The sequence below is a fragment of the Myiozetetes cayanensis genome, unplaced genomic scaffold (assembly GCF_022539395.1).
Source record: "Myiozetetes cayanensis isolate MyiCay16 unplaced genomic scaffold, myiCay2020 scf5-8, whole genome shotgun sequence".
Classification (NCBI taxonomy): Eukaryota; Metazoa; Chordata; class Aves; order Passeriformes; family Tyrannidae; genus Myiozetetes; species Myiozetetes cayanensis.
The window spans coordinates 61,885,476-61,901,666 of NW_026087742.1; the positions used below are offsets into that span (position 1 = coordinate 61,885,476).

Here is a 16,191-nt window from a genome sequence, read left to right on the forward strand (position 1 = left end):
GTTTCTCTTGGCCCATCTTCAAAGACTGTCTCTTTTCTCTTGTCCGTCCATTGGGAAACCCAGAGGATAGCCTTTGAAGCTTCCTCGGGATTTTTGTATTCCCCACCACCCCTCCAGTCATCCAAATCCCTTGCTGTTTCCTGGCTTGGGAGTTGGAACTGCAGTGAACAGCATTGTACCATCCAGGGGAAGAATAGTTAATGTGAAAATGCAAGGTGCATTGATATAATTTGTTTTCTCACTGTGCAAACTGAACAAGGAGTCTAAGTTCATAAGTGTTTATGAAATACACTGCTACTTCCAAAGAAAGTTATAGAAGTGCACAATAAAGTTATTTCAGAGGAAAATTAGATCTCTTTGAGGACCACCTGTCCTGTGACAGCAGAATTCAGTCAGTTAATGGAGAGGTTGCAAAGCACCTGAATAGAAGACAAGGAGGCTTTTGTCATTAAATAAACTATGTTTGATACATGCTTTGCCTTTACTATTACTGGCCTTAGATTGAAAGGTCTTCTGAACTCTGAACTCTCTTCATATGCATTTAACAGGGTTTAGCAGGGCAGGACCTCTCCTATTTGGTACCATGGGGAAATATTAAATCTAACATGGCAAAAGCTACTTAAACTTTTCAAAATTACAGTTGCAATAAAGTAGTACATATGAGAATTCAAATAGATTTACAGTTCTTATTTATCCTTCCTGATGTGTTACATTGCTCCTTTCACTTGGGTTAAGATTCTGGTCAAGAATAAAAATCTATCTCAGCTCTGGGCCTTTAAGTTTATCCTGTCTCTTGAGGATCTCAGCTGGTGTGTCAAGACCCAAAGGGAACAGAAAACACTCTCTAGCATACAAAAGCTAAGATATTTTATCTGCTCTTCCTTTTTTCCTCCCCTTCCTTCTTTCCTCTTATTTTCCATCCTTGAGATGCTGGTAGCAGCAGGCAGCAGCAGTCCATTTCATTACTGGTAACACCAGAGTGCCCAGGGTAATCTGAGTACAGTCTTCACAGCTTCCCAACAGCCACCCCCTGGCCTTGAACACAGGAGGAGTCTTCTGCATTTGCTAAAACAACAGTTCTGAAGAGACCTTTGCTTGTTATGCCAGGGGGGAAAAAATAAATCCTCTCTTGCTAGGATGGCCAGACATAATCGTTATGTCTACCTAAAAGTTTGAGGGAGATCATGTGTAGCAATCTGCCCCGGTTTTGTTTAGCTCTTCTTGTAGCCCTGTTTAAAAGCTCCTGCCTATGTGGTAAGGGGTTAATGCATCCTCCACACAAACACCTGTAACAATGTTGCCATGCTGGGTGACAGGAATTTTTAGACTCTTCCCCCGCAACACTGCTTTTAAATGATCTTTCTGATGGTTGTTACATCCCTCACTGGGAAGCTTTCCCGAGGCATTACTGCCCCACCTGTACCTGCTGACCTGGGCAATCCCCTCCCTGTCACTGTTCCAGCGATTGCTGTTGTTCATTCCTCCAAGCATTCCTTCTTGCCTTCACTACCAAGTTTCATTAGCCCTGGAAATCATATCCTTCCCGAGGTGCTGGACCCTCCCGCGCATTTCATAGCTTAGCAACGTAACTCCATTACCATGGATCCCAGACACAAGCGTGCAGAATTCATCTAACTAATCAAGCAGCTAAGGGACACCAATTTCAGCTACAGTCAGCTTGGATTATAAAGCACTTGCAGCTAAAAGGTAGCCTACAAGCACTTCCCAAGGAGGCAAAGCAATGAGGTGGTTTGTTTTGGTTTTGGTGCTTGGTTTATTTTGTTTTTTTAAAATGGCAAATGTAATGTGTATAGCCTTAGTAAACAAGAGGACAGAATTATTCATTCATCCCTAAGTTGCTTCCCACTGAGATATCACACCTGTGTGTGGTATTTGAGGGCTGGGAGTTCTTTCTTTAAAATATTGCCACACTGTGGAAGTTTATTATCATTATGTCATTAATGTCATTAAATGCCATTATTATGCCTTGCCATCTTTTGCCCAAAGTCAAACTGCGCTCTAAAAGAAAGATGCATTCAGTTGCTCCCTGCAAAGCAGCTGGCATGACTGATGTAGAGTGGAATACAGACCAGTTGGTCCGTCTTTTTCCACTTAGCAGTTAATAAAAACTTATCAAATCTCAACTAGTAGCTAATCAGAAACCTCTACAAAAGCCATCTATAAAGCACAGACATAAGTCTTCTAGAATAAAATAAACCTGATAAAGCCTCTTTCATCCAGGGAAGAAATCTGTTCATCTGTATTCCATGACTTCAAGCACCTATGGCAAGGTACTTGGGACTGTTTCCTGAATATATTATTCAAAAGATGCAGTTAAAATAAAGGATTTTTTTTTTCTACTTTTATGCACACACTGAAACCTTGATGTAAGGCCTAGCTGTCATAGAAAACTTGAATGGGTGCCACAATGGGAAAATCTGTCTTGCACCAATTTGCAGAGAAATAGTGTCTTGTTTTAGAAATATTTCAAATGGGAAGGAAGGGCACTTAAAACACAGCTTTGAAAGTCACAAAAGGATAGTTCTTACTGAGTTGAGATTACAAAAGCATTTCTCATTAGGAAAATTTTAGAATTGACTTGAGACCATCTTATAACAAACGCTGAATTACAAGTGTAACCTTTTTCCATAACAACAGTCTTCACCAACCAGTGTTATTTTGGTCCGTGATGAGTTCTTTTGTTGTTGGAGATGACTTTCAATTTCATGATGTTGCAATCGGAAAGCCTTGAACGTTTCAGGATCAGTTCTAATATTTTCCTGTTGGTAAGCCATTTTTAAGGCAACATACCATTTATGGTTATTTTCCTAACATGGGTCCAAAGCAAAAACTCCAAGAAATCCTGTCCCATAATTCAGGTTGACACTAAGTGTATGCTTTTCCAGGTTTGGCAGAGTGTGTGTGTACACTGGTTTCATGATAAATGTAACGTTTGCTCTGAGTTTATCCTGTTCTTACCCTCCTTTAAGGTTTTTCTATTCTCTGTTATTCTTTTTTCCTAGGACCTTGGCACTATATGCATTCCTGTTGACTGGTTTAGGTGAGTTCTGAATACAGCTAAGAGTGATTTCTATAACTGGGGTCTCAAAGGAAGATAAAACTTAACAATCTAAAGGAGACCCCCCCCCCGACTTTTAACTATTATATCCATTCCTTTCAAGGTATTCCAGGGTTTTTAAAATTTATTTTACTTTATTTGATGAAATCTTATTTTTTCTTCATGTCTTCCATTCCAGGTCCTCTTTATCTTCCCTTTCAGAAAAAGTTACAATATGTTTTTCTTGACATTTCTACTTAGATATCCAGTATGGCTCTCCTCAGCTGTCCAAGGGAAAAGAGCCAGAACAACTCATTTGCTCTGACAAGTGTTTTCACTCTTCGTGTTTTCAATTATTGGTTGTGCTGTGTGCTGGACTTCTGCAGCAGCTAATAAGTAACTCCTGATGCCAGACTAACTCCTGACTCCAAAGGTTGACAGACATCATTTGAGCTCTCATTTCAGAAGTAAATGACAGCCCTTTAACCCAATTATAGTCCAGTGCAGCATAATTGGACTCAATTGTGATCCTCTACCAACTGGCTACTACAGTTAACTTATGGGAAATGGCACAGTATTCCCTTTTCAAGGAAAATGAGAGTGTGTTATGCTTTATTTTATGACATTGTTTAGAATGTTCCAGCTTGTTTCCAGCATAGCATGAATTTTCCCGTTTCCGCATCTGCTCATTGTTTCTTAATTCCCTTTCATTATACTGAAATCTATTACTTGTGTGCTAACATGTTTTACCAGTAGTTTTCACTGAGACATTTGAAGTTTACTTTTGTCACAGTATCCCTCTAATTAATACAGCCAATTTTTCTATAATGTCAATTACTTTGTGGAGTATGTAACTGTAATTGTGACCATTGTCTAAATCTGTTCCTTATTGTACTGCTAGCAATCCAGCAGGCCACTGCCACTAGCACCAAACTTTCCTCTAATTCTGGCACTGTAGTGAATTCCTTCCCAACTGGCAATAAGAAGGTCTTACACAGCTCTTTCTCTGCTTGAATTCTCTGGTTTCTGGATTGTGAAATTATCCTCTGCATAATTCAAGAACCATTCCATGATCTATGTTTGGCAGAATTTGTTACCCAACAGATGTCCGGACAGTTAATGACCTCTGTAAGTACAGCCCTGTGATTTCTTGCTACTGGTGGTCCAAGAATTTTAAATCAATTCTACTACAAGTCAGCACCAGGGCAGCATGTCAACTCTTATTAAAAAACAAAAGCATAAAACATGTATAAATTTTCCTTTCAGAATTGTTATGCTTAGTCAGAAGTGGTATTTTTCCCTCATTTTCTTTTGAATCTTTATGTTCATGAATGTGTGCATGCAATGCACACATGACATAGCTCCATATTTTTCCTTAGCCAAAAATGACATGAATAAAACCCCATGAAATTAATCAAAATATAGTTTCAAAGAAAAAGTATTTCCATTAATACAAGTCAGAACTGACACTGCCAGCACTCAAGTTGGGAAAGGGTAAATGCCTAAAAAAGTCCATGGTAACAAAGCCTCTTTGACTGTCACTTTTACACATATGGCAAATATAGTCTTACAAGAGGATTGAAGGCACTGGAGTCATGTGTTCACAGTATGAAATCATGCTGCAGCTGCACAGCCATTCCCTCTTTTCTTCTATCTATTCAGATCAGGCTCCAGCCCATCCCTACATAGGAAAGTTGTCCTAATTTCTCTTCTGTTTTTTTTTCTCTCTCTTTTCAGTTATCAGCACCTGTGATAGGAAACTTGTCAGGCAGGATTGTATCAAAGAGTAGGCAAGAGAGTCCCTAACACCTGGCACTCATCTCCCAAAGGAGGGAGTCAAGGAATTGAATGCTGATTGATATAGGTCCAGTTAGACATCCCTATGGAGATATTCTGCAAGCCAGGTGCTGAAACCCCTTGAACATAAATCTGCACAGTGAAGTGCTTGAGAGGATGGCTTGTACTTCACTGTATACCACTGTGAAGGAGAGAAATTGGGCCACCTGCTCCTCTAGGAGACAGGGTCCTGGCAGCTGCCTGGGGCACTCACCATGTAGCTCCTGAAATGCCAAAAAGTTTGCTACATGTCTTTTTGGTATCTGCTCGCAGGGTCATTGGGGCCAAACTGCTGGATTGCAAGGTACCAAAACTCTGGAGAAAGACTTATCAGCTGGATCTACACTGGTAAGGTGCAGAGACCAGTGCTCTTGCACTGCTATGCAGAGCTCTTAAAATTGAAGTATAAGCAGATTACTTGGCAGTTCTGGCATGCAACTCTTAGCAGTTTCTCAGATTGTACATCGACATTGCTTGGAAGACAGCATGAAGTAGGGGTCATTTCCCCAAAAGTGATTTTACATCATCACTTTTGAATGAAGAAGAAAATGTAGTTCCGTGATACAAGCTGGAACACGTGGGTCTCAGAACACAAAGAATGATCTCTGGTCTGTTTTATGAGCTAATAGAGCTGGAGTAGGTACCAGAATTTCTTGCTACAGTTTTGGCCTTGGTCTCTGTAGCTTCGGTGAAAGGTTTCTTTTTCAGTTTGGTTTTTTGAGGGTTGTTTGTTTTCATGTGTTTAAGTATGTGCATACATGCATACCTACCCTTGTGACTCTTCCGATTTCCAACACTCATTCATTACAATTTGAGGGTCTTTCATGTTTTCAGCTACTGCCTGTCCTTTCTCTAGTGTTTTTGCACTGGAACACTCTGGGACACATGGCCAATTCTTAGTGTTTCTTGTCATGTTTCACTGAAAATTAGCTATTGCCCTAGTCCCCTCCTATTACTGGGAACTGATCTAACACACCAGACAAGTTCTTTTGACTTCAAGAGCATCACTTGGCCTGTTATGGAGTCTTTTGAGTACTTTTTTTTATGACACTGATTCCTGATTTAGAGCTTCTGTGTGAAAATTATCCTATGCTCATATTAAGCATACAATACAGAGGCTATTCTGGGGCTAGTTAGCCTGAACTTAGGGGGCATAATGAAAACAACTGAGAATGTAACTTCTTTTTTTTTTCCTCTCGCCAGTCAGTCCCAGATGGACTGACTCAGGAGCTTTCTTTGTTTTCACATTTGGAGTTTCCTCATCCACTTTCAGAGGTACAAGATATACATTCGACAGTTCCTCAGTCTTCATAGAGGTATTTCTACTATCTTGTCAGATGATATTTTTATACAAGAAGGTCACTGAGCTACAGATGAAGACATGACCGAATAATTGGTTTTGCTCTCCAAACCCATGTACATTTTATATTTTACAATAAAGAGTATTTCTCACACTTTCATGAATTTTCTCATTTGGTGGATGTCCTACAGTGGGCCAGTGCTTTCACACCCACTCTTGTCACAAAGGATGTCTCCTTAAAGCAGCTAAACCTGACTCAGACATGGTTCTCTCTTCAGAATCAAAGGGCACTGTGTAGATTGTGACGATAGACATATGGGCCTACTACTGTGCAAGATGTTCAAAGCAGTCAGACGTTCTGGCTGTAATCTATCTAGAATAAAAATGATGCTTATCAGGAGTGGCCATGAGGTAATCAGAGAACCAAATGCTCCACTACACCATTCGTGATAGTGCCCATCTAAACATGGCATTATTGGGATGTATATATGTGCTCACAGGCTGAGGAACCTCTTCCTGCAGCGATGGCCAGAAGCAGTGATTTACCTGGAAAGTGAAGGCAACATATAACATTTGCACAGAATAAGACATGCAAAAGTTTGATTAGACAATCTGGGATTCTCTTTCAACTCCTCAAATAGCCCTGTGATACTGAGTCATAAGTCCCTGCATACACTGAAACTTCTGCAATTTTGCTCTCAAGCTGCTTCTTGGGACTTCTTTGCAGAAATGATTTTCCACAGAAAAGATGAGTTCAGCTACTCTGCTTCAGGAACAACAAGCTTTTAAAGCAATCTCTTGTCACAGGTTTGAGTCATCAAAAATGGGAGCTTTAGTGAGGGTCCGCCTATTTTTTTAGAGTCAGATGCTTCATTTATACAATATGGAGCTTTCCATGTAATTGCAGTAAGAGCTAATCTATAAAAAAACTCCAAAAACTTTCTGTTGAAAAATGTGTATTAAAATGATGTAGAGCATTTTTAGCAGTAGCACTGCTAGGATCTTTTTGGGCATAAATTGCATCAGACTTTTTCTATTTTTTAAATATTCCTGCATTCTTTCTTTGAAAGTGCTTTCAGTATTAACAAACAATGAACAATGGTTTATATTTTAACATTAGTTTTCTTCTTTGATTTTTCTCCTTCTGGAGTCAGATGATAGAATCACAGGATGGTTTCAGGTTGGAAGAGATCTTAGAGGTCATGTAGTTCCAACCCACCTGTCATGGGCAGGGAACCTTCCACTGGACCATATTGCTCAGGGCCCCATCAACGTGGCTATGAACACTTTCAGGGATGGGGCATTCACAACTTCTCTGGGCCACCTGCGTTAGTGCCTCACCACCCCCCTTGTAAAAAAAGTTTCTTTTTATGCCAAATCTAAACCTACCTTCCTTCAGTTTAAAACCCTTGCCACTTGTCCTGTCACTACAGGCCTTGGTAAAAAGTCTCTCCATGTCTTTCTTATAGGCTGCCTTTATATACTGAAAGACCACAATAAGGTTTCCATGGTGCCTTCTCTTCTCCAGCCTGAACAACCCCAATTCTCTCAGCCTTTCATCACAGGATAGGTTTTCCAGCCCTCTGACCATTTTTGTGGTTCTCCTCTGAATCTGCTTTAACAGGTCCATGTCCTTCTTATGTTAGGGACCCCAGAGCTGTTGAACCCCACAGTACTCCAGGTGGGGTTTCACCAGACTAGAGGGGCAGAATCACCTCCCTTGGCCTGCTGGCCATGCTGCAGCCCAGGATATGATTTGATGCAGGCCAGGGTATAATTGGCTTTCTGGGCTGTAAGTGCACATTGCTGGGTCATATCAAATTTTTCATCTACCAGTATCCCCAAGACCGTCTCTACAGGGCTACTCTTAATCCATTCATCCCCTGACTTGCATTGATATGGAGAATTGCACTGATCCAGGTGCAGAACCTTGCACTTGGCCTTGTTGAATTTCATGAGGTTTCAGATGGTTGAAAGCATTTTGCCAACCTAACAACATCCACTGTAGGCCCATGTGTAGTAAAGGTGAGAAAATTAAAAAATAAAAATAAAAAAAAGCTAAAAGACAAGAGTATAAAAGTCATTGTAAGAAAAAGTTCCTTGATAATCCCTGGATATATTCTTAATTGCACACTTTAGTTGAAAGAAAAGGAAATACTTTAAAGCTTTCATATAGTTCATGAATTATGTAAGACAAATTTATTTACCTTTCAAGCAGGTTACATAGGTGATTTTAATGCATTTTCCAGATACAAAAATGTGTTTATTGATGATGCTTCATGATTCTTCAATGTCAGATTTAGGGAAGAAAAAAACAAGTTCTGAAGTCCCGAGTCCTAGAAAAATACAAGAATAATGAGCTTAGAAGAATTAGTGGTCAGAAAGTTCCACCAAAAAGACAGTGAATTAAATTACAGAGTTTTTTTTACAGCAAGTTGGAAGCCCAAAATGTGAGTAATACTATAGCAGGATCAATGAGGACAAAGGAAACAGCAATAAGACTGCATACAATGCCAGAACTGCTTATGGGGCAAAATGTATGAGCCAGAAGTTCTCATTTGCAGCCCACACACTGACACAGCATCCCTTTTTTTGTTCTCACATGTTCACAGTCAGTTACAAAGCCAACAGCACTTGAACGGCAGCTAAAAATGAGTGTATATCTTCTTGATAAGGTGCTACACAGCAATACTGCCATGCATATTTTTTAATGCTAATCTTTTTCTCCATAACTTTGACCCAGAGTAGATCCAAGCTCTGTTTATGATAGATCCTCATTTTCTGGATGCCTGCATAAATTAAAACTAAGGAAATATAGAAAAAACCTGCCACAATTAGCATGCAGGGCTTATTAATAGACATACGATAGGCAGTATACTATTCATCGTGTGACTGATAAATACCTGGAGCAAAATAAGGAGCAAGGATTAAATTTGAGTGTGCATTTTTGTAACAAGTTTCATATTTTTAAGCAAGATAGAAAAGTGAATTTTCCACAGATGATTTTGGTACTTCATGAAGTTGCCTTTCTATATAAAGAGCTCATTTATATTTGTTTCCCACATGCTTCCAAGAATGATGTAGCATCTGAAATTAAAAATATTTTTCAGTAACTATCTTATGAAGGCTGTCACCAATGACAAATAAGGAGGAGAGAATTTTAAACATGCATTTTTGCAGTTCCATAGAAGTGCAGGTATAGAAAATCTGTAAATCCCATATATTGTAAAGCAGGAAAACATTTAGTTTACAAACAGGCAGAGAAGAAATGCATGAGTAAAACACTAGTGTATTCAATGGCTATTTAGAGGCAGCTCTACTTGTTGCCAGGTGGTTTTACCTTTTTTATGTGGCTGTCTTTTGTGTATATACGTTTTTTGGTTTTTCATGGGTGATTGAGGAAGAGGCCTCAGAAGCTGAAATCTGGCTTGCTGTCAACAGAGCAGTTTTAAATTTAAGCACTGAATCAATCAAAGTGCAGTTTCGCTCCCACACTAGTTCCCTTCTTGCAAAGTGAGAGCAACTAGAATCAGATTACTTAATGGCTCCAAAGGGCATGTGTTAAATAGTTTGGGCCTAAAAATGAATCACCATAAACCAGTTTTTCTTTATTAAAGGCCCAGTTTGGGGACTTTAAATATTACTCTCATTATTGTTGAACGCTTTGTAAAAGGGCTAATTTTCATAGCATCCACAAAGAGGCCAACCTGTTTATTAAATTGTCCTACATGTACTCAGTGGTCCCAGTGCTTGCCAGTTTTAGCTGAAGGGTATGAGGGATGTCACTCATGTTTCCAGATCGTGTAAATGATCATAATTTTGCAGAAAAGTACAATCACACCAGAACAGAACATATTGCTCAATCTTTTGGTCAAGGGATTTCACATCCTCTTGTAATAAGAGTAAAAACTTTGCAGACAGGAGTATCAAAGCACCAGGCTGAGAGCACAGCTAGGAACCCTTCAGATCCCTCCTCTCTGGTCCAACCCTTACGTTTGCTGGTCGAGATTCTCTCCTACTTGTCTGAACTGCCACAGGAGATGTAATTACACAGATGTGGTTTTTTGAAACAAATTTAGTTTGTAAAACTTAGAAGAATCTCACCCTGATATATCAAAATAAATAAAGATATAAAAAAACAATCCCAAAACCAACCAACCAAACAGAAGATGGAGCCAGAGAGCAGTTTTTAAAGCAAATTGCCAAAGATGAGGAATTCGGTTTGCTCCAGCTCCTAAGCTCCAAACAAGACTGCAGATGAGAAATTGGAGAAAGTCCTTCAAGGTTCTGGTGCAGTACAAGGGCATGGAAAGAGGCTCCACTGTGTGTGAATGCATCAGTCCAAACCAGCACAGCTTCCTTCCTGAGGTCTTCTGTCCTCACCCTGCACATGAATACATAGGCCACTATTACTGCTCTTAGGCAGGCAGCCTAATTCTGCTCTATCCAAATCAAAAGAGTGAAAGTCAGCCTGCATCAAGGATATAAAGGCCAAAACTAACAGACATTTCATTTACCATGCTATCATGCCAAAATGTAGAGTAAGAGAAATGACACTAAGAAATGAAGATGAGGTAATATTAATTCATTTTGCATTTTTCAGCTTGTTTTTCACTCTGTGTTATTGATGGATATACTTTTCCAAGAGAGTTCAGATAATCCAAGCATACCTAGTAGCCACACTTCTTACTGATTCAGAATTTATGTTAACAAGAAAAAGATCCTTTAAATGATGTTGTCATATAAATTTTCTTTCATGTAAGTTTTGCAATTTCCTGCAAAAAGTAAATATGAGAGGAGCATCTAATAATTCTTAATCCTACGATTTTTTTTTTTTAATCCAGAAAATGAACTGAATAAGATTGCTTTTCTTGGCTTCAAATTCAGTTACTAAGTTGTCTTGCTTTCAGTCCTAGCAATATTTTTAATCTATGCAATCTGACCTGAAAGCTATGACAGAAAATGAAAAAAGATCTTCTAGGAAGTATTTATAAGATTCATTGTCCTGATTTTTTTTTTGCCATTATACAGGGAAACACTTTTCTAAACTACCCTAATTTTGCTTCTGTAAGTACTCATTAAACTTGATGTCTACAGCAATTCTAACTTTGTCTGAACTGTCATGCAAGACGTGATTAGCTCCTTTTAAAACAAATTTAGTTTGTAAAACTTCTAACTAAACTATTTTTGTCCATTGTTTTTTGTCATTATAGGAAAACTGTTTTTCAAAAGTTTTTAATAGTATTGTGTGTGACAGTGGTAGATCTGGGAGAACACTCAGGTCTTACTGGTAATTTCAATACCTTTTCCACCGTCTCAACAATACCATTTTAGCCTGTCAGGTAAAATGGAGGAGGAAGCTTCAGGTTCTCACTTAGAAATCTTTCTATTTCTTCTTTGCTTCTCTTCCTCCTCTCACCAGGTTTCCAGCCATTACTTTCTCTTCCCTCAGTCATAACAAAATTGCTTCTATGTGCAATAATTTCCCAACAATATTTCCCCATCTCATCAGGCAGAATAGAGCAGTGACCTCAAGTTTGCACACCTGGTAAAATGATGTACTAGATCTCTGGACACCTTTCTATTATTCAAGTAGTTTCCTGGTTTTGCAGAGGAAATCACTGTTACAGATAAGCTTTAAAAAATGCACATAAGAATTTTATTGTGAATGGCCACTGGATCCTCACTTGCATTTTGTTGTCTTTTTTTTTTTTTTTCCTTTCCCTCTCCCCAAAGGGTAACTTATTTCCAAAGATCAAACACTTACAAGAAGCATATCTTTGATTTCAGCATACTGTTATTTGACTTTGGTCTAAAATGCATGCTCACTCATCAGTGTTTTCCTCCAAACAGTGTCTTAAACCTTGAAGGAGTAGCTGGACCTGAAACTGATTAAGAAAATAGGAAAGATAAGGTTAATAAGGAAATGTGATGCTTCAATAGGCAACTGAAGAAGATCCAGCTGATTTGAAGGATAATATGTAGGACCTAGTTCCAGACCTGTGACCCACAGCTTTTCCTATCAAGACATTTGTTTTCTCAACTACGGTCTTCCTTGTGTGTTTGGAAAAAAGTATTCTGGGTCTCCCAAGAGCCTGTAGCCTGTTGTCTCCATCACATGCTCAGCCTCTGATTATGTATTAGTGATGCACAGTGCCTAATCTTGAATGCAAACAATTGCAAATTCAGCAGACCTTGCCATACTTCAGTTTTAGAAGACAAGTTTAGATACATGTCCATTCTGAAGACTATCAAATATGTCATCATCTTCAAAGAATATCTCACTCCTCACCAAGTAGTGCGACAAGCATTTTTATCTGTAGGTCTGGCCAAGGACTGCAGCATCATCCATATCAGTAAGAAGGTGGCGTCTTTGCCTCTTTAGTAGTAGTTCCCATCGAAGAATTATGAGAAAGAGATGTTATCTAATCCAATCACACATCCTCAAGGAAATAGTTTGAGACTGTCGATTCATTTAAGATGTTACATAAGCCATTGGCTGTTGGTGACCAGACCTTTCCCTCTATATTTATGAACATTTAGTTTAGTTGAGAAAGTTTAAATGTCTTGCTGTGGTCCTGCAGATGCTGCTTGTTTAGCATAACAGAGATTACTAAATACCTTGAAATTTTAGTTTCTGTCCCAAGGACTTACAATATCTTTCCTCTGTTGCCTACATCTACTACATAGGCAGCATTAGTGCAAGTGGGCAATCAGGATTTGTTCTGTAGTTGATGCTGTTGTATGTTACTCCTGCAGATAAATTAAACTCCCGATCGTGGATATTTTCATACCTGATATTTTTCATGGAGAACTGCTGCTCATTGGCTTAGTGTGGGTAAATTTAGAGTTACAGCTGAAATAACACTTTCCAATCTGCTGACAACTTCTGCAATGTAGGACAACAGTTCAGACATAGAGCATGATTTTCCATAATCTTTCAAGACAGATTATGAAAGTTTGGCATATGCCTCTGGAGGAAGTTGCCTTTTCACTGGCTTAAGCACAGAGCTCTGGGCAAATTATCTCACTTTCTTGGACCTCAGTGAACCTGTCAGGAAGAGAGTGAAGAGTAGCCTCTTGACGAAAACGAGCTGCTGGAAGTCTGTGTCGTTTCCCTTAGGAATAAGCTGTCTGAAGGTGAATTTCTGAACGCCGTCGCGTTGCAGCCCTGCCTGCCTGCGCCCCTGGCTAACATAGCAGCAGAACTCTCGTATTTACCTTCAGTTCCAAGAAAAACTCAGACAGAAAAAATGTAAACAGAGAGAAGCAGACGCCCCCCTGTTTAATCTTTACGCCCCTTTTTCTTCGCCAAGCGGTCGCCGCAGTGCGGCCGCGGGACGGACCGCTCGGCAGCCGCACCGTGCCGACAGGTGATACCCGGGCATTGCTCGGGAGCGGGACTCGCTCGCCGGGCTGCCCCCAAAGGACAGCCCGCAGCCTCGGAGGGTGGCCATGGCAGGACATGTGTGATTGAACCCCCGCCTGGCCGCAGGATTCCCCTCGCCAAGGCGCAGCACCGCAGCCCAACCCTGCGATATGGCGGCAACCGCCGCCATTTCCGCCCCCCCGTGCCCCGCCCGGCCCGGCCCGGCCCTGCTCGGGGGCGGTGCCGCCGCCGCCGCCGCGTTGGTTCCCGATTCCCAGGGACAGCCCGGCTCCGGCAAGTCCCTCCTCCGCCTCGGCAGTGCGGGCCGCCTCCGTCCCATCCTCCCCCGGCCGTAGCCTCCTCCGGCGGCAGCGGCGGTGCCCGCCGGCCCCATGGCGGCGGAGCCCCAGCCCAAGGCGCTGACTCGCAAGCCTCTTCTGCTCAACAAGGTGGAGGGTTCGCAGGAGGTGGTGAACATGGCAGCGATAGTGCCCAAGGAGGACGGAGTCATCAGCGTCTCCGAGGACAGGTACTGGAAGCGGGCGTCCGGAGGTTCTGGGGGCCGCGGCGGCGGTCTGTCCCTTCGCAGCACCGCTCTGGGTGGCACTGGGGCACCCGCGCCGCAGGGTCCTGAGTGGTGGCCCACCACCAGCGCCACCGCCGGCACCGGCGAGCGGCGCTGGGAGGGGACGGGTTGTGCCGTGGTGGTTCGCCACCACCGCCGGCGAGTGACGGTGGTGACAGACCACCGGCATCCTGACGGGACTGTGCGCTCCCCCACCGGAGCCAGGGCAAAAGTCAGGGTGCTGCCGGTGGTCCAGCATGGGGACACTGATTTAGGCAGCCGCATCAGGTCCTGGAGGCGAAGGATCTTGGAGCAGGAGTCTCCAGCTTGGTGTCTCCAACACTGTGCGGGTCAGGGCAGCGACTGGGCTGGGACGCTGCTAAAACTTGAAGGACTTGAGTGACTTTTATTGACACGGGTAAAATGAATTTTGAGATCCCCTTCATCACAAGGATTGCCGGGGAGGCTGGGGAGATCTTTGTCTTTGCCTGAAACTTGCGGTGATAATGGCTAGAACAGTAGTTTTGGTTCCCGTTTCCCCTCTCCAAACGTTTCTTTGTAATTGTTTAAAAATACCATATATCAGTGATAAGATCTTGGAGTTAAATCCCGTGTTGTAAAACTGCCAAAGAGGAGAATGCTTTCAGGCCGTTTAGCAGGGCCGTGCAGGGTCTGAGGCTGCCCAGAAGCAACTCTGTCTCTTCTGAAAGATCTCAAACTTAATTCAGCCCTGCAGCCGGAGCTTTAAAACTCTTCAAAACAGATCTTTTACTTTAACGGCTTGTTTTTCTTGTGGTGTCCATAAATATCTCTTTTAAGCAGACTTTCTTCGCAACTCAGGTGTACGGTGTAACCTGTGTCCTAAGAGTGGAAGACAGTGTGTCAATGTTGTGATACGCAAGGGTATTTTGATGGACTGTTTCTCATGGAGTTGAGTGTCTGCTTTACTGTCTCTTTGAGCTTTCTGAAAAACAGTTAGTATTTATATCACCTTGTCTTTATCCTCCCTGTGACTTAGTTTTCAGCTAACTGTCGAATATGTGCAAATTTAAGATCATTTAAGGCTGAGGTCTCCGAGTGAACTCACATGCCTTGTAGCAAGAGGAACTGAGATACTTGAAACTCAAGTACACTGTCAAAGGGACTTTAAGCAGACTTTTACATTGCTATGTGCTCACGATTTTATTGTCTTTACATTTTTTATGTATTTGATGTGATGTCGAACAAAGCTTGAGCTTGTTTTGGTTCATTGTAACCTGTTAGGCTCACTCAGCCAATTCTTTTTACCTGTAGGAAGGTATTCCTGAAATTCATTTCCTCTCATATAGGTGTCTCTCTCAATCTCTGCCTCTCCCCCTACCTTAGAAAAAAATAAGTAGTTTTAGTTGTTGATAACAGGTTGATGCTCCAGGCTGATATTTCTGTGTAGGGAAGGGGATTGATCAGACATATTTGTTTTCACTAGTAACTGATACATCAGGTTGAAGGAACAAACAGTGAAGAAACCAGGGGTTTCACACTAAGAAACTCGCTAGTTCATGAGCACCACCCTCATCCTTGCCATCCCACAGCAAATCCCTGGTGTAGTCGGTTACGTCCTGCTTGCTGATCAAAGTGGGTGTAGAAGTCTTCTGCTAGAGGTGCTGATAGATGTCTAAAGTTTTGCTGGTGATACAGGGTAGCTCTACAGGCATTAAAGTACTGGAGTAAGTCTGGAGGTTCTGGAGGCTATTATCTGTTACAAGGCATACCAAGTAATGTGCTTGCTTGTGGCGCTGTTTTGTAGTGTCCTTGAGATGCTATAAGCTGTGATCCTGCCTTTTATTTCTTTAGGAATGAAGATGCTGATTGATGGCTGTTTCTTTCATTTTCTGCCTGCGTTAGCATTTTTATTGTAATTAAAAGGTTGAGAATCCAGGACTTATTTGAAAGGAATAGCAGATTGGGAGTCTAATTTGGAGATTTTAGGATACCTGGGGTGAAAGCATAATTTACCAGACTTTCAATACCTGTGTATTATGATTAGGCTCATGCAGACTCTTATGGTAAATTTTCCATCTGGT

General features: G+C 41.4%; 1 protein-coding gene across 1 annotated transcript in view; it reads left to right on the top strand.

Moving 5' to 3' along the window:
• The first annotated feature begins 13,836 nt into the window (after positions 1 to 13,836).
• Positions 13,837 to 16,191, top strand: part of WDFY2 (WD repeat and FYVE domain containing 2) — a 63,646-nt gene continuing 61,291 nt past the window's right edge. Inside the window, exon 1 of the mRNA XM_050334013.1 lies at positions 13,837 to 14,092. Within this exon, the coding sequence (XP_050189970.1) occupies positions 13,956 to 14,092 (137 nt within the window). The 5' untranslated portion in view covers positions 13,837 to 13,955. The remainder of the gene's footprint in view (positions 14,093 to 16,191) is intronic.